The 27,132-nt window shown below is 38.3% G+C and overlaps 1 protein-coding gene across 13 annotated transcripts in view; it reads left to right on the top strand.

The window, feature by feature from the left end:
• Positions 1-27,132, top strand: part of LOC121445061 (rho guanine nucleotide exchange factor 9) — a 166,509-nt gene that overhangs the window by 55,675 nt on the left and 83,702 nt on the right. For 9 of the 13 annotated variants that reach the window (XM_041647045.1, XM_041647050.1, XM_041647049.1 and 6 more), the window contains one exon: positions 7,914-8,093. The exons of the other annotated variants lie outside the window; for them this stretch is intronic. In XM_041647045.1, coding sequence (XP_041502979.1) covers positions 7,914-8,093 — 180 coding nt within the window. The remainder of the gene's footprint in view (positions 1-7,913; positions 8,094-27,132) is intronic. 13 annotated transcript variants of the gene reach the window in all.

Raw genomic sequence — 27,132 nt, 5'->3', positions numbered from 1 at the left:
GTTAAGGTGATTTAAGTGTATTGAAATATGTTTCTCCTCTCTGTTCTCTAGATGTAGGCATTACTATGTTGAATAAATGATGTTCTTGTTCTAGCCACCTTAGCCAGATGGTCACATTTGGACATTGGATCCATTAGTTTCTGTTCCAACCTGGCTCTTCCTCCTTTCCTCCCCCCACCTACAATCCTCTTTTCCCAGCAAGATTTTTAACACGACATCTGTCAAATGGATGAAAAAAAATGACTTCTTCTCTTTGCCTTGCCCACCCACCCTCTGGCTATGGTGTTGATTATAGAGCTATGCATGTGGGTGGGTACAGAGGACAAATTCTTCATGCAGTTCTAGCCCCCTCCTCCTACCCTTCTGGAAGCCTATGGGCTTTTTAGCCAGGAAACTCCAAGACTGAAGTTCAAATCACAGACTGGGGAAAACTGAAACCCCAAGAACTATTCATAGTAACCCAAGAAAAATAACTTAGAATTCGACTGTGGATTTTAAGATCGTTTTAGGTTACCTAAGTGACTTGGCACTCTTTGAGCTCCTCTGGCTTGCCTCTAGCAACAAGCAGATTGAAGACGGAAGCAAGCAGGTCTCAATGTCCTAGAAAGAAGTAAAAAGCAACAGTTGTCATTGTTCCCTCCATTAAAAGTGGGTTTTTCGTGCCTGTCATCTCTTTTTCTTTCTCTTATGCAAGATACATTTGTTGAGCTGTAACAAAATCCAGTGTAAAACTGCAAAAAAAAATTAGATGCTAACTCAATTTAACAAGCCTGTAAGCCACTTGGATACATATTGTATGAATAGATTATTTGTCCACATACTATGTTTTACCACCTGACAGAAATGCCAACCCCCTTACTGATCCACTGGAGAGATTGTCTAGTTTTTAGGACTCATGTTAGTCACAGAAGTTTGAGAAAGAGGTTAATAACAATGCAGTTTATTGTAGATTAAGTAGATGTTCTATAGCCACTACACAAGTGATGTTATTTGTAGAATTATACTCTGCTTTACAATTTTAACTTCTCCTAGTTGTTATTTACATTTTATTCTCGGTAGAAATGACTAAAAGTGGCAAAGGGAGAGGAGTTATCTGTGAAAGGAATAAAGAGCAGGTGACCCAAATCACATAGGAAGAAGCAGCTTGGCTATAAAGTATGGCTACATCACAGGCACAAATGTAGGCTTGGACCTTGCTATAAAATCCAATTTGGCAATCCAGGGTGGGATTGTAGTTCAGTGGTAGAGCACCTTGCTTAGTATATGTAAGATCCTGGGCTTAATCCGAAGAATCACATGAAGAAAAGGAAAAAAAGAAGGTTCCTGCCCAGTTAGAGACAAGGATTGGATTCAGAGATGGGACTAACTTACACAAAGTTTTTAGAGATTGATGATAGGGAGTTATTAAATCTTCATGAGTGATATCAGTAAGGAAAATTGAAAAATACATCAAGCTACTCCTTACAGTAACTTGAAGAGGGAAATGTGGGAGGTAGAAGACTAGTTAGAAGGAGGACCAGATCTAAGAAGGGATAGTAGTTAGAAGGCAGCTTGAGGTGATGAGGACCAGATCTAAGAAGGGATAGTGGAGGTGAAGAAAGCTTGATCTGACCGGGAGATATACAGAAGAAAGAAGTAAGTAAAGTGGAATTTTGTAAAGTAGGAAAACTTAGGAAGGAAAGGAATATGACAAATTTTATGTTTCATTGAAGGTGAAAACAGGCATTTGGAAGGATGGAACTGGAGGCATATGGGAGCGAATGTTATGATAAGGAATGACTTCTCTGGTCACCTAAGCAGAGAACAAAAATTAAAATATCTATTGATTTTTTTTTTTTATGGAGCAGCCAAAGGCTAAAATGCAAAACCCATTCCTCAGTTTTCCTAGCCATTCTGGGAAAATGCAGGCAGAAGCCTATGCTTTAATGTAATGTCATCTAGTCTCTGCATGGGTTCTCATTTTCCTCAGCAATGGTCCATAAAAGACATCCATTAAGCCCAAGGAAAGGGTAAAAAGAAATAAACTGCAGAAAATGAAATCTTTGTCCTTTATCCTTTGAAGAACTAAAGTATTTATCGCAACAGGATGCCCAAAGTGAGAGGGAATTGATGGATCACATTTAATTTCAGTGTGCCATTTGACTGATTAAATTTTAGACAGAGGGCTTGGTAGATGACTCAGTTGGTAAAGTCCTTATCGTGTAAATATGGGGGACGGAGTTATATATGAGGCACCTGTGTTAAAGGTCAGGCTCTGTGCCACACACTGGTAATCTCATTCCTATGGCAGTGGAGACAGGAGGTCCCCAAGACTTGCTGTCTAGCCATTTGAACTAAATTAGCTTCGTGTTCACTAAGAGACCCTATGTCACAGTAAGGTACACGGTCAGGGGTGATCGCTCAGCAGGTAAGAGCTCATACTGTAACTTCAGTACCAGGTGATTCAGCACCCTCTTCTGGCATCTGCAGACACCCCCACACATATGCACATATGCATACACTACCACAGACACAAATAAAAGAGTAAAATAAAGTGTACCTGCAGACACACACAGAGAGAGACAGACAGACAAAGAGAGAGAGAGAGATAGATAGAGAGAGAGAGAGAGAGAGAGAGAGAGAGAGAGAGAGAGAGAGAGAGAGAGAGAGAGAGAGAGAGATTACTGGCAAGATTTTTCCAGTAGCCATTTGGAGCCCCTTTTATATACTATGGTGGTTCTTAGGTGTTGTTGCAGCAGCCTGGGTTATAATTTGTCAAAAAACTGGGATGGTTGTTCATTAACACTTTTGGCTAAACAGTCAGCATCTATTTACAAAACTGTTTTAAAAGGATAGCTTATCTACTCTAAGAGAACATAAAATCCTGGCTTGTCTCAAATATAACTTAGAGAAAATCAGGAAATGGAACTTAACTCTTGTTCATGCTTAGGCATTGAGAAAACGGGCCATCTGAGGGGAAAAGGACAAATACAACGTCATAGGGAGGTAACAGCCTTCCTCCATAGCCTTCCTTTTCCTCCTATGTATATTTCTAGAAGGCAGACCTTGCACAGTTACCATAACAACAGTTGGAACATTTGTTATTCTTTACAACACATAGTGGTTTGTGTTTAAATTTAAAAAGTTATTTTATACATGTGGGTCTTTTACCTGCATGTTGATATGTATACCATGTGTGCACTTGGTGCCGGTGGAGTTGATTATAGAACTTTGGAACCCCTGAAACTGGCATTGCAGATGATTGTGGACCTCCATGTGGGCTGGGAATCAAACCCAGGTTTTCTGGAAGAGCAACCAGTGATCTTAATTGCTGAGCCATCTCACCAGTCCCAGTAGTTCACTTTTTAAATGTATTCTGATTCTTGATATTAAACTTTAATATCCTGGTAGCCAGTCAGGTTAATAATTAAGTATCTATTTTGGAGGGGTTATATTGTTCAACAAAGGGGAAAGAACAAAAAGAATAAAACAAGTGATACAATTCGTAAAAACTGAATGAGGACTGTGATCTTAGGGTGCTTTATCCTTCTTCATTGCAAACCTGCGATTGGGCATACATTTTACATGAGCATAAACACCCTCAGACATCTACCAACCTCTGATGAAAGCCCTGTGCATGGGCAGGGAACAGTGGGGGCAGAGAAACCAAGCTCCATGGTTGCATAGGGATTTCTGGGGAGAATGAATCATCAGGAGATGAAAGGACAGTCCTTAGATGAGAGTTCTGACTTCCTGGATTAAAATAAGCCTTCATCCGTTTACTCATATCCTAGAGTCTCTTCAGTGTACATATTGAAGCACTGTGTGCCCCACTTATTGGTAAATCTCAAGAAGAACTAATATGTATTTGGTGCTGCATCCAGCATGCCTTGGGAATTGGAAGTTAATTTGTTAGCTATCACAGGAGTGCTATTCCATGGCCTAGAAATATCTGTTTCCATGCTAGAGTAGTTAAGTACCATCTCCTTGCTTTATATTGGGATTTCAGGATGAAGTGTGGAGGCAATTGGCAATCAGGACTTTTGGTGGGAAGTGAGGCAGAAAGAAGAGGGAAAATAGAGAATGGAATTCCTGGTAGAGTCACTCCCAAATGACTTTTCTTGGCTTTATTTACAATGATCTGCTGCCAGCTTTATTTCAATTTGTTTCTTTGGCTATTTTTCTAGTCCCCGTCTCCCTTTGTTATTAACTTTTAAGGTTTATGGCTTTTTCTCATAATTCTGTCCTCCGAGACAGAATTTCTTGGTTTCTACAATTTCTCCAAGAACTTTCCATCTCTCTCTTCCTCCGACTTCTCTTGAAATCCCAACATATTTATGTATTCAATTAACTCCCCTCCATGTTTAACACATTCAAAAGTGTATTGGTCATCAACTTTTTTCCTTCAAAGTCTTCATCGTTTCCTAATATTGCTTATATTTTAATAGGCACACTTAGAACTGAGATCATCTCCTCCATCAACTTTGACCTCATTTCCTTCAAACTAAATCCAAGCCTTTTCACATATACCTCCAGATGACTTAACCTCCTTCTTCAGCCTCAAGTAGCCCGCTATTTCCCTCAGCATATGTCATTCACTTATCTTTTAAACCATACTTCAGTGCTACATAAAACCTTTCGTGGATCTCAGGAGCTATGCAGAATGCCTCCTACCCATGAAGTCTTACAGGCTATTAAGTCCAAGTCTTTCTAGGCATTGTATATTTGTCATGTTAATCCACCCTTTCTGTAATCTTGCCTTTTGAAGCAGACTTTATCCTGTTTCATAGATGAAGAAACTGAAGTCCAATGTTGCATAGTTGGAGTCTCTTGCGTTTGGCTTTTGTAAAATGGTACTCCTCTGTATTTCTATTGCATGCTGACAGCTCCACTTTGTTTTGTTCCTTTGACTTTTCCATTTTTCCCCTTATATCATCACTACTATTTTCTAAAGTAACAAAGTTCAGAATCAAAGGTAGATTTTCATGTTGTTTGAAAGGCTTTTTGGTCTTTAAGTATGAATAACCGCAGTGAGCAGATCTGTGCACACAGCAGGTCATTGAATGCATGCTGGATGAAAAATGAATGTGTGGGGTACGAAAATGTATGAAAACCTTGTAGCAAATTAAAATTTAATTCTGTACAGAAAATGAATACATATGACCAGTTTTTAGCTCAAATTTAATTTACTTTTATTAAAAAACCCAGAAGATGGGAGAAGAACATTCTTTTACTCTGACAGGTTATTTATGGTAAACGTGCTTAGAAGCTTCTTATAGCTTGAAGACCCTCTGAATTCATTATATTCATCATACCTCTGCATACACAACAGCCAGCTCTTGGCTCAAGGTTTTATAACTCATGCAGCAAGTAGGAGTATAGAACCGCATAGCATAGCTTATAAGTTAAAAGTAGATTCTCCAGGGAAAGGCTATATCTGCATTTGAATTTTGTTTTTATAGATGGTGTCCTGAACAGAGGGCTGATATTCAAAGCTAACAAACTGTAGACAGTTGATCAGAATCTGGGAATATAGTTCAAACCATAAACACTCATGGTCCTCTAGATTTGGTCTATCTGGGTTTATTGTGCTAATTTAGCAACACTCAGTTTGGACCCATCTTTAGTTTTTATCTATAAATATTTATTTTACTGAGACTACTTTTCACATCACTTTGATGTTATACTTGACAGAAACAAAGTAAGGGAGAAATTTATTTTGGTGCATGGTTTTTAAGGATATAGTTTATCTTGGCAAAGAAGGCATGGATGCTGGGTTGTCTCTCTCTATAGCAGCAGGAGCATATAGCAATTTGTTCTTATCTTGGCAGATCAGTACATGGAGAGCTTGGGTTTTCATTAGAAGTGTGTTTAATTTTCAAGGTCTGCCTCAAGTGACCTTCATTTAGGTCTGATGTCCCAAAGATTCTATAAATTCCTTAGAACAGCACCGCCAACTGAGATAAAGTTCTAAAACACATGAACCTGTGTGGGGCATCCCACATTCAAACTATAAAAACCAGAAACTAGCAATTCTCTTTCTTCACTGAGACAAGATCTAGCAGAAATTGATTATTTTTCTTTGGAAGAAAACAAGATCAACATAAAAATGAATCTTGTTAGAGAGGAGATTAAGATCTCCTTCCTCAGAGTTCCTTAAGGCCATCTGTTTTGATGTTGACATTCTTGTAAGTTTAGTATAAGTGAGCCCATATTAGTAGTATGGTTTGATGCTTCTGAGGCTGAAAGACCTGTTTTGGTAATTTATTCATTATTACTGGCAGAAAGACAAGTTTATTTCACTGAACCTCAGTCTTCTCATTTTTTAAATATGGCCAATAGTGAAAAGCAGCTTATTTAGTACAGACCGTGCATTATGCTGGGTGAGGAAACCGTTTGTGAACAGTGAAGCACAAGGTATTGAAAATACATTCGAAAAGGTCCTGTTAGATATTTCCATACTGAGATTTTCCTGTGCCTAGATTGCTGTGGAGAGCATAGAGGTTAGACTCCTGAGCAAAGAAGTATGTCTTAGACATGGCCTAGGAGATTAGTATACCAAGTCATAAAAGCAGTGTATATTATATGTATGTGTTCATATGTGTACAGTGTTCTGCATATTCATTTTCTGATTGGACTGTAGCATTCATTCTCTGGACAATGTAGTATATGATCGGTCTGTTGGAGAGGCTAAATATTCTTCAGATGACAGCTCTGCTGTCTTTGAAATGTTTTATCTTTGGTATTATGGAACTATGATTTCCTCAGGCAGACGTTTCTTCTTCAAATAGGCTCAGGGAAAAACTTATTTATAAATTGGCATGTTCTGTAATTGAGTATGGAGAGAGAGTGTTTGAGTCTTTTTGCCAGGAAGGCCATATGTTCTCTAATTCCAAATTGTGCCTCTACAAATGCCGGGGAGACCAATAGGTACAAGGTGGAATAGTTCAGGGGAAAGTAAACATGAAACCGTGGTCAGTAGCCAAGGAGAGGCGGCCTAACTCCCACTCCATCCTTATCTACGAGCTTAAATGAGTGTCATGACTATATGTGTTTTGTTCATGTGCACGTGGTAATGGATAGATGTTTGCTCTCCGGTGTGTGGAGCCCAGTCCTGATTTCTATGAAATTCAGTCACCCAGGTTAAGATCAAGGACTGCGCATACCCTCTACCTCACTGAGTGGTCTTTAGTTCTTCATTATCAGTTTCTTTTTAATGTATCAGATGAAGCCAACACGGACTCCCTAGCTAAACCACAGGTCCGCTGAACAAATTTGTTTATGCATCTAAGCCAGAATTGAGTTAATCGTGCACAGCAAAGGAAGCCATACTCTTTCATACCCATGATCTATGTAAATGGAATCGAGCATGGGTGAGAGTAGCAACTGTAGGACTGGGGTCGGTTGTGTTTGAAGAATGCTATACTCTCTTATCACACGGGAAGGCATATGGTTGAGTTAAATAGTATGCTACCAACTCTCAATTGGTCAGTTTCAAGGAGGAGGAAAAAGGGAAAGGAACATGAAGAATTGAAAACAAATATGCCTGCACTTTATTTTAGTCATTGATGCTAGCCTTTCTACTTTAAAGATCCAGGTCTGCTTTAAAGCACCAAGGAGATATGGATAGAGCTTTGTTTGTTTGTTTGTATTCATGTTGGGAAGAAGAGTTCATGAAAATAGATGAAAGCATGATGCTTTGTCCATATTCACATGCTGGATTATTCCATGCACTGGCTAATCGAGAAATGACAGCATTGTTTGTCATGTAGTCCAATATAGCTTGCATGTTGGTGTCATTTCCCCTTACCGCCACATCTCACCACCGGAACATGTAAGCATTTCCATTATAAGTAGAGCATTTGGGGTGAGGGAATGCTCAAGTAGACTAGTCAGATGTATGGACTGAACACATTCTCATTTTGTCTCCTAAGCTGATCACTGGAGATTCCATCGTTAGTGCTGAGGCAGTATGGGATCACGTCACCATGGCCAACCGGGAGTTGGCATTTAAAGCTGGCGACGTCATCAAAGTCTTGGATGCTTCCAACAAGGATTGGTGGTGGGGCCAGATCGACGATGAGGAGGGATGGTTTCCGGCCAGCTTTGTGAGGGTGAGTGCCAACCTTCACTCTGCTCTTCTCTCATTGGCTGCCTAACCCAGCTTTCCCGACCCACACTCTTGCTCTATTCCTTTTTCTCCTTGTCTTTTCATTTCTTTTTCTCTTTCTCCCTCTCTGTCTCTTCATCTCCTTCTTTTGCTTCACTCCTACCTTTTTCTTAAATCTCTGCCTTTCTAATCTTTTGACCTCTCTTCTATCTCTTGTTTATTTTGGTTCATTCTCTGCTGCTCACCTTTTCCTAAGTCACTTCCTTTGTTTGATCTTTATCTTTCTAGATTTGGCTTGGATAGTTTTGAAGTCTTTTTCCCCAAACCTCTATGTAGCTGTGATTTTTTCACCTTTCTTTTTCTTTTCCTCCACCTACTTTATTTTCTATATCCCCCTCTTGATCCTTTCTTCTTCTAGATCCTTCTTATCTCTTCCACTCTTCATTTTTGCTTATTCTCTTCTCTTTCTCCTTACATCAACTATTCTTCTTTCCTTTTTTCTTTGTTTCTCTCCTTGGAAGAAGTATGAACACCATTATGGACTGGTACAGTCTTCAGCTGTTAATGTCAGAGTGTGTACTCCCTGTTCTCAAGGGGCTGAAGCTTACTAATCTCAGGTCTCACTTCTTATAGCAAAGTCAAATGGCTGGGATCTAAGACATGCTATGTATGGAAACAGGAAACCTGTAAAGGCTTGGAAGGATATGGATTGTTTGATGTTTTACCATAAAATTAATACCGTTGTTCTGTAAGGTCTCTGTTTCCACTAGGTCACCTTTTAACAGGTTGCTATTAGTGATTATAACTGACCATGTGTTCTAGATCTTGGCTTTCCTTGAGGTTGTTAGTTTGAATTTGTTCTTTGAGTATTGGAAGGGCCAGATTCTCCCATCTGCAAAATGGTCTTGACAATCTTTTTTTTGGGGGGGGGGCAGGGGATATCACAACGGAAAAGAGACAATAAAAAATTCTTTATGGGAAGACAGATAGCAAAGAGTTATGAGGGTGTGTTATGGCCACCCTTTCTATAACCTATATCTTTCTGTTAGTTCCTTCTAGAATGCCGTGTTCCTCTTTTATATTTTTAAAAAGAATTCTTTTTTGAGAATTTTGTACATGCATATAATGGAAGTCTAGCCTTTAATGGTGTACCAGCTCCTGTGGTTTAATGATTAACACACTGGACTCTGAGTCCAGCAATCGGAGTTCGTGTCTTGGTGGAACCTGTTCCTTGAGGAAGAGACTTGGTCAGCCATCCTCATCAACTCAGATCTCGAAACCCAGTATAAATGGGCTGCCCATGCATGCTTCGGCATTGCCAGGGTTATGTTTTACTTCCCTTCATATAATAGAAGGTCTTTAATTTTTTTTTTTTTTTTAGTACTGAGGAACCCAGGGCCTCACATGGCAAGCTATATCACCATCTTTATTGTTGGTGTTTCCTCTAAGATAAGGTTTAAGTATTCTGGGTCTCAAACAAAAGATTAGAGGCCTTGGGCTTTTGGAGCTCAAATTGCCTAAAGGTTGGCCTTATGGCATGTATTTTGAAAGGAAGGAGCAAAGTGCTGAAGTTAACTTGAAGTGCAACTTTACTAGTTTTTACCAATATGCTTTGTACTTTTTATTTATTTTTTGGCAAGGTTTTCACTGAAACATAGGGACCACAACAGACTTTCTCTAAGAATTTAATGAACTAACACATGCTAATAAAGATTTAGCACAGTTTGACAAGTATAAAGTACTTGAAAAATGACTATTTACATTTTAGTTTTCATCATAAGTATAGCTGTGATCATTTTTACCCTATATCAATACTGGACATATTAGTTGAAAGAAAAACCTATCCTGCAAGGGCTATCAACTTATAAAGCACAGTGAACTGATTGATAGGATTTAGGTGTTGGCAGCACCCTGAAGTAGGGAAATAGATAAAATCATCTCTTAGCTCCTATGCCGAGTGTTTTCGAATGAAACATCTAATTCTTCATTCTCCACTTATATGGCTTATTTTGTTAACACATTGAAATGTTATCTGTGTCCCAGTCCAGCTTTACTGGTTGATGAGCCAATCCCTAGGGTATTTGAAATGAAGCCATCAATAACCACAAGACTTACGAATGAATGTGGATCGCTATGCACACAGAGCTTGTGCTTCTTCTGCTGACCACCCTCTCTGTTTTAAAAGAATGATTAAACCACACTGAAATATTAATATGTTTTGTTTTCAGGGAGACAGACCATAGGATGAGAAGGAACATTGAACACATCAGGGTGGCTTGGGGAAGTTAGTGTCAGGGTCAAAGTTTAGAGAATAACCATGAACATGCACTGATGGTTTTGAGACCATAGCTAAAATGAGTGGGATTTCAGGCACATATCCCCAGTAGCCATTTTGTATAGAATCACAAAGGAACAGATTAATAAAACCCAGAATTTTAATGAAATGCCACCCCCTCATTTATTATATAATCATCTGAATAGACAGTTTTCCAAAGAAGACATGAAATAAATGATCAATAAATAATTTTTCCAAATGTTCAACATTTTCAACCATCAGGAAAATGTAAGTCATTAATAAGACTACTTTAAAATATAATCTCATCACAATCAGAATGGCTAACATCACATACCACCACTACCACCACCACCATTACCACCACTAGAAACAATAACAACAACAAAAAAAAAAACACCAACAAATGCTGGCAAGAATGTGAGGAAGAAAAACTTTATGCTGATTGGTAGTGTGACCTTGTGTTGTCCCTATGGAGATGAGTATTAATGTTTCTTGAAAATGAAACATAGAACTGCTATCTAATCCTGGGTATGTGCTGTGTTAGTTTTTATAGCTGTGATCAAATAACTGACAAGAAGCAACAAGAGTTGGTTTGTTTAGGCTTATAGTTTGAGGGAATATAATCCATCATGACAAGGAAGGCATATGTTTTCATTTGCATTCTGTTGTTGCGAGAAACACCAGACCAAAATACATCAAGGAAGATATTTTATCTTATAAGTGTTAGGCCATCACTGAGAAAAACCTGGACAAAAGCTCATGGCAGGAACTTGGAGGCAAGAACTGAAGCAGAGATCATGAAAGAATGCTTCTTACTGGCTTGCTCAGCTTGTCATCTTATGTAGCTCAGGCCCGATGGTCTAGTGATGACATCACCCACAGCGAGCCAGTCCCCCCACCACATCAATTAGTGATTAATAAGATACCTCACAGACAAGACTACATCCCAATCTGATCTAGGAAATTCTTCAGTTTAGATCCCCTCTTCCCTGGTGACTCTAGGTCTGTTTTAGTTAAAAATTATGGCAGCATGGCAACAGAAGCTTGAGACAGCTATTGTCACCAGTCAGGAAGCAGAGAAAGGTTAATGCTGATGCTAACTTAACTTTCTCTTTTGTATTCAGTCCAAGAGCCTAGCCTGTATCATGGTGCTGCTTACATTCGGGGGGAGGGGATATCCTTTTCTCACATGAACTTTTTTGAAGACATCCTCATGTACACCCCTGAAAGTATATTTTCATAGTGGAAGATTAGCTGCCATGATTCCAAAAGCACTCTCATTTCTACCGCAAAGATATGTGCACATCCACATCACTGTTGTGTGCTGCACAATTCATAAGAGCTAAAACTACAGAACCAGCCTTAGTGTCTATCAACAGCAGAAGCCATAAAGAAAATGAGAAGAAAGAATTTGCAGAATGAGATTTTATTTAACTGTAAATAAGAATGAAATTTGCAGGAAAATGGATAGAACTAGGAAGCATTATGTTAAGTGAAATAAACCACACTCAGATAAATGGGAATGTGTATAGTTCCTGAAACTAGAAAAGGGACCATGAAAGAGGAAGAAGAGCTCTTAAGGGGACTTTGAAAAGAAAAACAAGGTAGTAGAATACATGTGACATGGAAGTAGAAGAGTATATATTGAGGCAGATAGTAGAAGAGAGTCTTGGAAGAGGAGTGACTATGAGAACAAGGTATGTATGAAAATACTATAATGATACCTGTTCCTTTATATGCTAAATAAAAGAAACAACTTTAAAAAGAAGGGAATGCTCCACTCAAATGCAAGCTAGCTTAATAAAACTCTTTAAAGATAAGAAAATTATAATTTTTTTTAAAGAACACCTAGATCAGCCATTCTAAACCTGTGGGTTTTGACCCCTTTGGAGGTTGAATATCGGGTATTTACATCATGATTCATAACAGTAACAAAATTACAGTTATGAAGTAGCAGTGAAAATAATTTTGTGGTTGGGGTTATCACAACATGAGGAACTGTATTAGAGGGTCACAGCATTAGGAATGTTGAGAATCATCGCTCTAGATGCTTTTATGTTGGAGTTGGTGTGTAAAAATGTTATTTATTATGTTTCTACTAGAAAATATAATGTAATAAAATACATAGATGTAGTTGAAAAGTAGTCACAAGAAAAAGTAAAAAGTTACAGGTGAAATTAAATGTCATATATTCCAGTATATTCAAAATATTATAGAATATCCAATAATATCACTATAAAATCAATAATGCTTTATTATTTGCATTTTAAAATATATTATATATGTAGAATATAGCTCAATTAATATTAGTAACATGTGACTAATTTCTACTTTCCCAATAACAAAAGTACAAGCTTAGAGTGAATAGTATACAGATCTGCAATGTTAATGACAGAGCATAAACTATAACAGGACTCTAGTGTTTTCTACAATATCAGTGTTTATCCCGTGAGTATTTAAAGTAGTATCCCATGTCTGCTTCAAATTGTACTCAACACTAACATTTTATTTTCTTTGTGATCTCTTTCTTTTGTTGTTTTAAGTAGAGTCAAATGGGTTCAGCATCACTGCTGGGGACACTTGGGGAATACCATGGAAACGTAGATGTCAGCTACAATGCTGTTGTTAGTTAAAGAAATGATGTTAAGCTATTTAATGATTGATAGTTTTATTAACTCCAAGATAGACCTTTTAATTCTCATGAATATTTATGATTGTGTTTAAATTTATAGTACCATTGTGCTATTGTTGAGGAATCCCATGATGAATTACAAAGGTTCTTTTCTAGTAGAACTCAAAAATTAGAATTAATTATGTCTGTTTTTTTGTACTGGTTTTAGTTGATGGTGGAATGGTATTATGAAAGCCGATACTGTCTGGCTTAGGAATTGCTACTGGTATGATAAGTGATGATGGATGATTGGCATTTATTTTTTGTTTGTCTCTGAAGCACTATCTAGAGTCTAGTTTAGGTCTAGGTAGCACATAGACATAGTACTTTAGTACCTTTAAAGTAGGCTTGTGAATGAACAAGTTTCCTGGGATGATACATATATATGTATGTATGTGTATATGTATATTGCAGAATACTTGTCCAATTTATTGAGACTCACTAAAAGCTGAGATTCAGTATCTTAGAAATGGATACCTAGGTTAAGTGGCACATAATAAAAAGAAAGTATAATAAAGAAAACTTCCTTCAAACGGCATATCAAATGGATAATTTTGTACATCATCAAGCTAAACTGATGACCGGCATAGTGAGAAATCTCCATTTCCTACCTGAATGTCTCATTTTTTTGTTAATGTTCAAGTCCGAAGATGAACAATCAAGGGTATTTTGTGTGGTTCTGTTCAAGATAGACACTTGTTAGCATGCTAAAATAAAAAAAAAAAGCATGGAGAATCTGAGAAACCAAAATTCTTGCTTCAGTTCTGTCATTAGATGAACAACTTAATCATCTTCCTATGCGACTTCAAGGCTCAGGCTTCCTTCTTGTAAACTGGGTATAATGGGTCTTGTGAAAATGCTTTTTAAGTTGTGATATTCTAGGTATATGAAAATAGAAACTACGTGCCATTGGCTTCTGTAAGGAGTTATTAGATATATGTCTTCTCTCCAGTTAAATCTGTCTCCCCCATTGTTCAGAATTCTATTCTTGTGTATATATGTTCTTGGTTTCTTTTCTTTTTGAAGTGAGAATTTGGATTTATAAGAGCAACACAATAGTCAGTGTACCATCTCATCCATTGATCAGGTTAGGTGAATCAGATCATGGAGAACATCAGTGCCCATATCTTATTGTAGAAATCTTTACCTGCTTTCCTGGGCTTGTTTCCCTGGGAGCTGAGAAAATTTTGCTGGCACACGATTGTGTTTCTAAGTAACCTGTGGTCGGTTTTAGTTTTCCCTGCGAGGGACCAATTTCAAGTCATTCAGTCTGTTTTCCTTTGATGCTGTGCAGAAAAAGAATCTTTGTTCTGACATTGGGCCATGGCCTGGGGAGCGCATACATTAGGGCAGTTTTTATATAGGACACAAAACACCTTGTTAGTAATGAGTGGTGAGGTCTGTGTTACAAGGCATGGGTTGATTCAAAAAGTAAATAGTTGGCAAGCAAGGTGACTCAGCTGGAAAAGGTGCTTACTGCTGTGTGCAATGAATGATCTAAGTTTGATCACTTGAACCCACATGGTGAAATGAGATAAACAACTTGAGTTTGGCAGATTGTTCTCTGTCCTCTATACACATGAATGTGTACTGCCCCAGCTCACTCCTCAAGAAAACCCAATAAATGTGTATATGTATGTATGTATATATATATATATATTTAAAGTTGTATAAATTTTTCTTGTTTGTTCTTTGTTCTGTTCTGTTTTCAGTTCTAGATTTCTTTGGTATCTTGCTTTCCTGGAAGTTGGGACATAAAAGGATTACGTGAGGCTGGCAAGATGACTCAGTAACGCGCCTGCTGTGTAAGCAAGCATAAGGACCTAAGTTTGAATCCCTAGAGTCTATATAAAAAGCAAGGCATGGTGCCATGTGTCTGAAATCCTGGCTTATCAGGTTTGGCCAGTCAAGGGGTCCAGGGAAATAGGTGGATCTCTGAAACTCGTTGGCTAGTCAGCCTAGTCAGTGACCTTTAGGTCTAACTGAATCAATGACCTTCAGGTTTACTGAGAGATAATCCTCAAAAAAAAAAAAAACAACAAAACAAAACAACAACAACAACAAAAAAACCCGATGGGAGCATTTGAGGAAACACACACACCTAATGTCTGCCTCTGGCCTCTATGCATGCTTGCATACAAAAGTACATGCTGATACTGACAGGCACATATGTCACCATACACACACACACACACACACACACACACACACACACACACACACACACAAGTATTAGGAGATGCACTACTATATGGGCATCGCTATAAATCTTAAGGAGTTAGTTTTCTCATTTAGCAGAATAATAGTACCAGATTTTCCCCTAGGGCTTAAATCCTACCTAGTCTCAGGTTCTGGGCCCCTTTAATGACAATAGTTCTGAGTTTAGTCTTGTGGATCTTAAATCCAATCAGAAAGTAACTGATTAGCACCATAATATTTGTGCCACTCTTGCCAGACTGCTTTAAATGTAGCTGCCAGAGTTTACAGCTGGGTAAGATGGATTATTTCATTCCGCCTGCCCCAGAAGCATGCATATAACTTTCCAATACTGTAAGAGCTAGCCAGTAGGGATGAGGCTTTGAGTCAGTACTAGCTTTATTTCTTTCAATGTTTTATGAATCAAGTATGTGGTATCCTCAACAATTTCTGGATGGTAACCAAAAGCAATGACAGTGGCCTATAATGATCAAGTTGGCTTCATCTCAAAGACTCGGGGATGGTTCAACATATATAAATCAATTAATGTAATCTATCACATAGACTCGGGAACAGAAATAACATTCTCATCTTACTAGGCACCAAAAAGTCCTTTGACAAAATCCAGTATCCCTTCATAATGAAAGTCCTGGTAAATCTAGGGATAAAGGGAGCATATTTCACTGTAATAATGGCAATATTCAACAAGCCCACAACCTATATCATGATAGAGAAAAAAGTTAAAGTATTTCCACTAAAATCAGGAATAAGACAACTGTCTACTCTCTTCACCCTTGTTTGATATAGTGCTTGGAATTTCAGAACAAGAATACAAAAGAAGGAGATAAAGAGTATACAAATAGAAAAGGAAGAAGTCAAAATATCTTTCTGTGTAGATGCTACTATACACAGAAGAACACGAGGATTCCACCAGAAGACTACAACTGTTAAACATATTCATCAAAGAAACAGCATACAAAATTAACTCAAAAATTAATGGCCTTTCTATTTACAATATATCAAGAATGAAATCAGGGAAATAATTCCATTCACAATAGCCTCACAAATTGGAGGGGTAATTCTAAAAAGGAAGTGAAAAAAAACTTTAAAGAAAGAAACTGAAGAAGAAGCCAAAAAATAAAGACCTTCCTTGTTCACAGACCCATAGAATCCATAGTGTGGAAATGCCCATCCTATCAAAAGCGATCTACAACTTCAATGGATTCCTCTTCAAAATTCCAATGCAATTCTTCACAAAAATTGAAAAAAAAACCTTAAAATTTATATGGAAACGTACAAAAAATGAAGGATAGCAAAAACAATTTTGAACAGTAAAAACACTGCTAGAGGTATCGCCTTCTCTGATTTTAAATTGTAACTACAGAACCATAATAACAAAAATAACATGGTATTGGCATAAAATAGACACAGTGACCAATGGAATATAATTGAAGATGCACGAAACAGCCCGCATTCCTATAGTCACTTGATTTTTTTTCTTTTTACAATGGGGCCAACACACACACACACACACACACACACACACACACACACACACACATTGCAGGTAAGGCAGCATGTTCAACAAATGGTGCTTATTAAACTGGATTACTACATAGAAAAGAATGAAACTAAATCCTTGTCTCTCACCCTTCACAAAACTCCGCTTCAAATGGATTAAAGTCCTCAACATGAGACCCCGTAGCCTGCATCTGTACGAGAAGAAAACACAGGTTATAGCCTTCACCTTACAGGCATTAGAAAGGACTTTCTAAAGAGGACCCAACAGCACAGGCATTAAGACTAACAATTCACTAATAGAGTCGCATGAAACAAAAGAGCTTCTGTATAGTGAAGGACACACTGCTGCCTAATCTGCTGTCAACTTGACACACAACCTAGAGCTATCTAAAATGAGGGAACCTTAACTGAGGAAATTCCCCTATAAGATACAGCTGTAAGGCATTTTCTTAATTAGTAATTGATGGGGGAGGGCCCAGCCCATTGTGGATGGTGCTACCCCTGAAATGGTGCGGTTCTAGGTTCTATAAGAAAGTAGGCAGAGCAAGCTAGGGGGAACAAGACAGTGAACAGCACCACCCCCACCCCCCATGGCCTCTGCATCAGCTTCTGCCTCCTGGATGCTGTCCTGTTTGAGTTCCTGTCCTGGCTTCCTTCAATAATGATTAGTGAATAATGATGTATAAGCCAAATAAACCCTTTCCTCCCCAAGTTGCTTTTTGATCATGGTGTTATGTCTTAGCAATAGAAACCCTAACTAAAACAGACACCGTCACGCAAGTAAAGAGACAGTTTACAGAACTGAGAGAAAAAAAATCATTACCAGCTATGTGTTTTCCACACCAGAGACAAAACAAAGTGTCACTCAGTGAGGTCAGATTAAAAGTCCTTTATTTGTCAGTGCTCTAGAGCAAACTCACACCAGGAAAAGATTCTGGACCCCAAAGTAAGCAGGATAAGGTTCCTAAATCCCCAAACAATTACATCACAGCAGAGGTAGGCCAAAAAACAAAGGTTTCAAAAGCTTGAGTTGATTAAGTAATTTGTTTCATTTTGTAAAACATGGATCTCTCCAAACTTCAGATACTTTAGAAGGCTCTGCTTATCAAGATGTGGATAGCAGGGTCTGGGAAGCAGTTGAATGAAGCAAAAGCTGACATTAGCTAAAGCTAGGGTAAAATGGAGTCACTTTGGGCAGTTCCCTACGCATCTGACAGAGGGTTATCATCTAGACTGTACAAAGAACTTAAAGAAAAAAGGAACCCTCAACACCAAGAAAACAATACTATTAAAAATTGAAACTTGGAGTTAAACAGATAGTTCTCAAAAGGAGAAATGCAAATGATTCATAAATATTTTGTGTTTAATGTTCAATAACCTTAAGTATCAAGGAAATTCAAATGAAAACTACTCTGAGATTTCATCGTAGCCCAATCAGAATGGCTAAGTTCAACAGGAACAAAACGACAACAGATTCTGGCATAAATCTGGAGAAAGGAAACACTTATTCACTGATGGTGGGAGTGTAAACTGGTACAACCACTATGGAAATCAGTGTGGATCTTCTTCAAAACACTGAAAATAGATCTGCCACATGCTCCAGCTATACCGCTCTTGGGCATAACCCAAAGAATTTTATATCCTACTACAGAGTCACCTGATTATTCATGTTTATTGCTGCTCTATTCACAGTGGCCAGGGAATGGAAACAGCCTAGACGGCTTACAGTTACACAATGGAATGCTTTTTAGCTGTGAAGAAAAATGAAGTTTACGGGTAAATGGATGGTGCTAGAAGTATTGTGAGTGAGATAGCCCAGACTCAGAAAGGCAAACACTGAGTGCTCTTGCTCATACGAAGGTGCTAACTTTGAATCTTCAGACACGTGTGTTTAAATAGGAATACCTATATTATTCAGGAACCCAACACTGGACTGATTGGGTGAGCTTTCAATAGAGGAGAGATAGGGTGTAGGTGATATAAAGGTGGAATGATGAACGAAGCAAGAAATATTATATGTGATATGGGCTGGGACAGAAGGATAGAGGACTTAGTATGGGGAGGAAAAATTAACACTAAACTTTTTAAAAAGCCATATGGAAAGCTACTGCTGTAAAAGCTTCCTAAAACATTTGCATATACACATATTTTTATAAATAGTTTAAATAGAGTTACACAATAATGGGGTGACAGTATTTTTCTCACACCATAAATTATCATATACAAAGCCTAATGGAAAGAAAATGCATCTATAGCCCTCCTTCCATTGTCAAAGAGAGGAACATATGGACATATGTGGAGAAATCTATGTGTAGTACTCAGAACCTGGAGTTCTTGGTTTGAAAGCTGCTGAAGACGTTTAGGGGACCTAGGCATTTTATATTCATGCCCCTTTCCCTCTACTGCCATGACCTTTCCATCCCTTCTCCCTTGTCACTGGCTATTACTTAACCTTTACTACTTATGGAAAAGTTTAATCATTCCTTTTCCCATCTCAGTTACAGATAAAAGGCAAGGGAATGCAGACTGAAATATAGGATGTGATCCATCAAGGATCCTGTAGATAATTAGAATTATTATGTTGAACCAGTTTCCAGTTCAGCACTTTTGATTATTCATTGGTGTTTATATGACATTATATTACCCATTAAGCTATATTTGACCATCTAAAGATGCATGGAGATTAAATTTTCTTTTTTCTCTTTCTTTTTCTCTTCCTTCCTTCCTTCCTTCCTTCCTTCCTTCCTTCCTTCCTTCCTTCCTTCCTTCCTTCCTTCCTTCCTTCCTTCCTTCTCCTCCTCTTTCCGTCTCTTTCTCCAGGCATGTGCTTTGATTTTAATTATGTAATTCAGGCTGATCTTAATTTTATGATCCTCCTGTTTCATCTTCCCACTGCTGGGATTATGAACCATGCACCACCATGCTATGGTTAGAATTTTGCTTTATGTAGCATAAACTTCTCTATGAATCCCTTCTTATATAGCAACATCAGCATGTAACCTTAAATTTGTTCCCATGGATTATCTAAAACAAACTACCAGTTAGGTTACCGTTAGTCTACTGACGGCTCCCGGCCTCTTCAAGTCATTGCTTATGGCTTAGGATGGGCCTAGGAGATTTTCTTTTTCATCCAAACAATACTCTGCTTTTCTGGAACTTCTACTCCTGAAATGGGTATATATGGCCAAGACCACTGGCTCTGGAAATTATTTTTCTTGGTTGGAATTAGACCCTTCTTATTTATTAATAAATGTCTAGGAACAGGTAGCGGCTTGTGCTTTCTGTGCTACGGTGACCATATTTTTGTAAACTAATGATTTAACAGCGCTTACCTGAATCTTTTGTTAAGAGAACCATACAAAATTATGCAGTAGAAGTACTGACAATATATTTATTGCAGAGGAAGCATTTAACAACAGTACTGCCGATACAGCAAACTTTTAAAGCTAATGTCAGAAATGTGTTTCTTTTTCCTTTCTTGCCCTCTGTTTGAGAATATTCTCTCTTTCTATTCAAGGGTCTGGATTTCAAGATGAGATCCTCCTATCCTCCTATCCTCTCCTATCCTCCAACTTTTAGACTTTTGGCTTCTTTTTTCAAAGCTTCTTTTCTTTTTAAAGAAAAGGTTTCTCTGTGTAGTTCTGACTGTTGACTGTCTTGAAACTGGCTTAGTAGATCAGGCTAGCCTGGAAATCAGAGATCCACCTGCCTCTGCCTCCTAGATACTGGGATTAAAGACATGTGCCACAAGCTCCTGGTTGGCTTTCAGCTTTTATCCATCATTTAGATGAGTTATTCCATCTGAATCATCTTCTTGCTGCTCCTACATGTATGTTGCTAAGTTTAACTGGGTATACAGAACTCAAGTTCCATCTCATTCGGCCACTTGTCCAAGGACAAGATCTACTCAGAGATCTGAACATGCTGCTAATGTCAGGCTTTCAACGTAATAGTAATAGTATTGTGAGTAATGAACCTGCCTCATCTATAGTTGGACAGTGTGCTTTTTTTTGGTTACTTGGTTTCTAGAAAGAAACATAATGTTACTGCAGTAGTACCTTAGCACTTAGCCTCCATTTGTAGACAAGTACAGTACATAGGAGGCTAAAAATAGATTAGATGCATCAAGGAACAGAGCTATAATAGCAGACCTATAAATTCTTCTCATTACTCATTACTCCAGCCCTGCTATCGTTTTTGCACAAAGGTAAGCAGATAAAATACTTAGGATAATGTGGGAAGAGACGTAGTTTTCAAGTTGAGGCGAGGAAGGATCATATGGTTTGAGTAGCCATTAGAGAATACCAAAGCTTGTATAAAGAACAACAATGGGTGAAAATATAAGGAGAGTGTTGCAAGAGATCACGTGGCAAGAAACTAGCCAGATTTGAGATATATCTACCATTCTGCAGGATAAGAATGAATGAGACCCTACCTTTGCAAATAGATGGTTTAGCCCAAAACATGTTTCAGTAAGTTATTTTTATCCCTTAGGCTGACACCATCTGCCCCTAGAATTATGAGGTAACATCTGAGAAAAGCTTGTCCTTTATAGTCATTGAAGAGTTTAAGATTGCATTTTTGTAGGCCGGGCGATGGTGGCGCATGCCTTTAATCCCAGCACTCGGGAGGCAGAGGCAGGCAGATCTCTGTACGTTCGAGACCAGCCTGGTCTACAGAGCTAGTTCCAGGACAGGCTCCAAAGCCACAGAGAAACCCTGTCTCAAAAAACCAAAAAAAAAATGCATTTTTGTAAATGTGTTCCTACTTTCCTCAAATCTTATCATATTTGAAGAGCTACTCCCTCACAACCTGTTTCGAAACAATTTCTTACAGCACTAACAAGGGGAGACTTAGGGTCCAAGCTAGGCAAATTGATGTCCTTTCTCATGACAAGGATTCCTAAGGTGAGGTGTCAAGGTTACCAAGCCAGTGTTTTATCAAATCACTACCAACACTTTTGTTTTAAGATTTTTTTCTAAATCTTAATTTTAAAAAAAATTTTGTCTGTTTTCTGGAAGATGAGTAACTTGGGTAAGATTGATTTTTCAGCATTTTTAACTGTGGATTTCATCATGAAATCAGGCAGGGAAGGACTTCATATGTCCAAATCTGATAGCTTAAATAGAGGCCTTTTATATTTTTTCATATGTTTATACAGTGTATCTTCATCTCCCATACGTCACTCACTGCCCCCGGCTCCCACCACACACCTTACAACATATCTCCTATCTCTCCTAAAGCAGTGTCTTTATTATAACCTACTAAGTCCAATTGATAGGGCCAGATGTACATGTGTTTGGATTATCCAATGAAGCATGAATAACCTACAAATGACTATCCCCACACCAAACAAAAGGGACTGTCCCTTTCTTAGCAGTTACCAGTTGCTATTAGGGGGGCTTTGGGAGTTCCTTCCCCCTTTATGCTTGAATTCTTAACTTCATTGATCTTGTGGAGGTCTTGTATCTGTAACCAGAGTTGCTGTGAGTTCATGTATGTAACAGCTATGTGATATACACAGACCAGGTTTTCACAGTACTCTTCCCATCCTCCGGCTCTTATATTTTTTTTTCCCAGCCCCTCTTTTGTGATGTCTCCTGAGCTTTAGAGGTGGTGGTGGTGATGGTGGTGGTAATATAGATGTTCCATCCATAACTGAGCACTCACTCATAGGTGCTTATTCTCAGCCTCTTAAAGAGTTTGAGTTCTTCATTAACCACTGCACATTACAATAAAATGCTTCTGTGACCAAGGTTGAAAGCAGCACAAATCTATGGATATAAACAAAAATATTTAAAAAGGAATTTCTCAATATGACCATTTAGCAAACAATTAATAGGCTGTACCATATAGCCAGCCTATGGAGTTCCTAGCTGTGAGTATTGATCATGCTTACAATACCAGGTCTGAATTACTTCCTATGGAGCATGCCTCAAATCCAATCAAGAAAGTAATTGGTTACCCCAGAAGCTGTCTTGCCACTATTGTGCCAGTGGGCATATCTTGTCTGACACATCATTATTATAGAATGCAAAGTTCAGCATTGGCTAAGACCATTGATTTTTTTTTCTCCCCATAGCACTTTCCATCATTATGAACGGTAGCTAGCAGGAAGCCAGGCGGTGGTGGCACATGCCGTTAATCCCAGCATTTGGGAGGTAGAGGCAGGCAGATCTCTGTGAGTCAGCCTGGTCTACAAGAGCTAATCCAGGACAGGCCCCAAAACTACAGAGAATTCCTGTCTCAAAAAACAAAAACAAAAAAAAAAGAAAGAAAGAAAAAAGAAAAGTAGCTAGCACGAAGAGTTTCTTGGTCAATCAATATTGATGTCTTTATGTCCTGCGACTGAAGTACATTTTGTTTTCAGCAATATGTTTATGTATGTATGTGTGTTTATTATGTATTTATGATGGCAGCCAAGGGCAATGCTAATAGCCAGTCCTCTTTAGGGTGTCTCTGGGGCCTCCCTCACCAATAATTCATAGGGAGGTAACCTGTGCTTGGCACTGAGATTTTTACTTAATAACTTACATCTTCTGAGAACAGCATTATTTTCCCATGTGGGACATTTCTGTTCCAACTCATTTTCTTTTAAAATTATGCTTTTGTTAGTTTATACTAGTGGGGTTTCATAAGGCTTCTTCACACATTCTTTGTTTTGGTTAATCCCCACTTATCCCTTTTTTCCTTCCCCTCCTGCCCCTAGCCCCATTAAAATCGTTAGCGCCCAGTATGGTCACACTGTCTTTGAATTCACATGTGTTCTACATTATGCAGTCTCCAGGACTTGCAAGATCATAGGTTCCCAGGAAGTTTCTCAGTTTAGTTGGAAGAATTGCCCTCTAGCAAATCTTCCCTTGCCATCTAGCGTCCCCATTTCTCCAGTACCTGCTTTAATTTTTCTGCCCTCAGTAGTTTCGTGCTCCGCTTTCACCTCACCTATGCTCCATACCCCCTTCCTAATATGCACCCCTTTACCCAGTGGAACATCGAGAGTTTCCTGGTTACTACTTGTTCCCTAAGCTAAACATACAAAACACAAGATTTGAAGCTACTACCCACATAGGACAGATAACTGCACATTTGTCTTTTGGGGCCTGGGTAATAACCTCAGCAAGTAATTTTCCAGTTTCATCCTTTAAATTTTATGACTTAATTTTTCCTCACAACTGAAGTGTTCAGTTTTTTATAGTTACCACATTTGTTATACATCCATCAGTTGATATACATCTATTTTATTCCATTTCCCAGTTAACAGAATAACAATGAACATGGATGTGCAAGCATTTCTATAGTAAGCTATAAAGTTCTTTGGGTACATGCCCAGGAGTGGCATAACTGGGTCACATGGCAGATCTGTTCCTAGTTTTTTGAGATACATAGCTGGCAAAGATATTCTTCCATTTTGTGGGCTTCCCTTTATTTGTTTCATGGTTTCCTTTGCTGTATGGAAACTATTTAGTTTTATGAGGTCCCATTTGTTAGTTGCTGGTCTTATTTTCTGTGCTCCTAGAGTCATATTCAGAATGTCCTTATCTTTGCCTGAAAGTTGCCATGTACTCCTTACTTTCTCCTTTAGTAGTTATAGGCTACGAAATCTTATGCTAATGTCTTTGATCCAGTTAGAGGTAAGTTTTTGCAGGTTTTTGGGGTTAAGGATCTGTCTTCATTTTTCTGTATATTGAAATCCATGTATCCCAGTACTATTTGTTGAAGATTCTGCCTCATTTCTCTATATTCTTGGCATCTTTATCAAAGGTTATGTAGCTGTTGTGTTTAGATTTATATCTGAGTCCTCATTCTATTTTATTGATTTGTGTTCCCCTTTGCTAGTATCATGCTGTTTTCATTACAATAGCTCCTAGCTTGAAATCAGGTATAATGATATATCTCACAGCTCTGCCCCACCCCCAGATTGCTTTGGCTCTCTTTAATATTTTGTAACTCCATATAACTTTTTAAATTTTTTCCTATTCTTATGAAGGGAGGCCCTCATATTTTCATTTGGATTATATTGGATCTGTAGGTTTCTTTTGGTAGGGTGACTATTTCCACAATATTAATTCTCCCACAAGCATAGGAGATCATTCCATCTTCTGATATCTTCCTCAATTTCTTTCTTTAGTATCTTGAAGTTTTTATTGTAGCATTCTTTCATTTTCTTGGTTAAATTTATTTCCAATTATTTTTTTTTGGCGATTGTGAAAGGAACCATGTTTTCTGATTTCATGAAAGCTCAAACAGAAAGCCTATTGGAACTGTAGAAGGTCCTGCCAAAGCACTTGTTTGGGACTCCTTTATTTTTATTTTTATATTTATTTATTTATTTATTTTTGCAAGACAAGGTTTCTCTGTGGCTTTGGAACCTGTCTAGCTCTTGTAGACCAGCTGGCCTCGAACTCACAAAAATCTGCCTGCCTCTGCCTCCTGAGTGCTGGGATTAAAGGCATGCACCACAGCCCGGCTAGGGCTCCTTTATTAATGAACGTGTATTCCATCAAGGTCCAAGCAGTAGAGCCCCATAACAGTCACTAAAAAGAAAAAAAAACAGGGAGAAGGAGAACATGGTTTATCTTAGAGGGATTCAACTTTTGTTTTCTTTTTTGACTGACTAGAAAAATGTATTGCCTCCGAAGCGCTTCATAGGACCCCAAGTTACCCTCATTGATTTGATACATTACTTAGGAAGACTTTTAATAGATTAAATATCAAGATTCCTGACTATGATGATGGGGTAGAAGGGCTATAGAGTCTGGTTGCAAAGGAGGGGGTATTTAGTGTGCGAAATATTTAGGAAAATTATGAGAATAAAGTACTTTCTAAGTACTTCCTAAAGTAGCCTGACCAGAGAATGCCTCTCAGATGTTGCTTTATTATTCTAGAGGCAGATGGTATCAAATTACGGGATAATTAGAGTCTCGACTTGATGCCAGGAACTATTATTGATATCTCATGTAAGAGTTTTAGATGCATATGATTCCTGCAGTAGTCTCTGAAGTGGACTGATACTATTCTGTTTTACTGATGAGGACATTGAGGATTAGAGAAGTCAGGTAACTTACTCTGTGTTGGAAAGCCCATATTTCTACCCAAGCTATCAAGTCTACTTTCTTTACCCTGCCAGATTTTCTCCTGATTTGGTCTAAGTACTTAGAGACTGTGCATCAATCTCAGATTCTGCTTGTTTACCATGAGAGACCCACTGCCTTGGCTCTCTTGCATAGGAAGTGGAAATAAAATTTTAAAAAAGGAAACCTTATTTGGTCTGTTACATTGGTTTTGTTTGTTTGCATGTTTTGGGTAGCTGTGACCAAAATACCTGAAAGAAACGAAGGAAGATGTATTTTGGCTTTTACACTTCCAGAGTTAAGTTCAGGGCACTTGGCTTCATTGTGTTCCAAGGATGTGTTGGAAAGACGTGGTTGATATCATGGGTGTGCTATGGTACAGTAAAACCCTGCGGACAAGTCCTAGTTTAGTGTGTAATGTAGTTATGAATGCATTTCTGTGAGGTTTTCCTTATTCTCCCCTCCATTTCTAATGCAACCAAAATTTTCATTGTTTTATTGGAGATCATTACTTCTAATTATATGTATGGTAGAAAGGGAAAAGCAATTTGTTAACAGCTTTCTTATGGTGATTTTCAGTTAATTAGTAATAATTACTAATTATCTTTCCCTTGAGGGCCAAGGAGTTGGCTGATTGTCTTTGTGCTAGGCAAGAATGCTAAGTGTTTATATATTGATTCGTGGGGCAATGTCCTACTTTACTTCTCTGCTGCTATGATAAACACTGACCAAAACTAACTTGGGGAGGAACCGGTTTAATTCATGTTAGAAGTTACTGTTTATCGTCTAGGGAGAAAGGGAAATGAAGGCAAGGACTGAAGCAGAGACCATGGAGGGGTGCTGCTTACTGGCTTGCTCTACCTGACTTGCTTGGCCATCATTCTTTTATATAGTTCAGGCCCGCCTTCCCAGGAATGATGCCATCTTCACTGGGCTGAACCCATCCACATCAATTAGAAATCAGAAAGTGCCTCAAACATGCCCATACGCTTGTCCAATAGAGACAATTACTAATTGAGGTTCCCTCTTCCTGTGTATATCAAGGTGACAAGTAAAGCTAACTGTGACTTTTAACTACGCCACATGTTGACAAGCCTCAGCTTGTCTCTTCAGTCCTACAATTTCCACTTACTGACACTTGACCTTCACTGATGGTCACTCAGTGTGTCTCTGTAGATCCTCCAGCACTGCCACAAGGTTTTGTGATTCAGCAATTCTTTGTGTCCCTTTCACATCTTCAAAAACTAGTACCATGTGGAAGTGTCTTACACATTACTTAGCAAGCTCT

The sequence above is a fragment of the Microtus oregoni genome, unplaced genomic scaffold (assembly GCF_018167655.1).
Source record: "Microtus oregoni isolate MIOR12 unplaced genomic scaffold, Mior012 000155F_ref0000269, whole genome shotgun sequence".
Lineage (NCBI taxonomy): Eukaryota > Metazoa > Chordata > Mammalia > Rodentia > Cricetidae > Microtus > Microtus oregoni.
The sequence above is the reverse complement of the archived record's forward strand: the minus strand, read 5'-3'. Positions and strand labels throughout refer to the sequence as shown.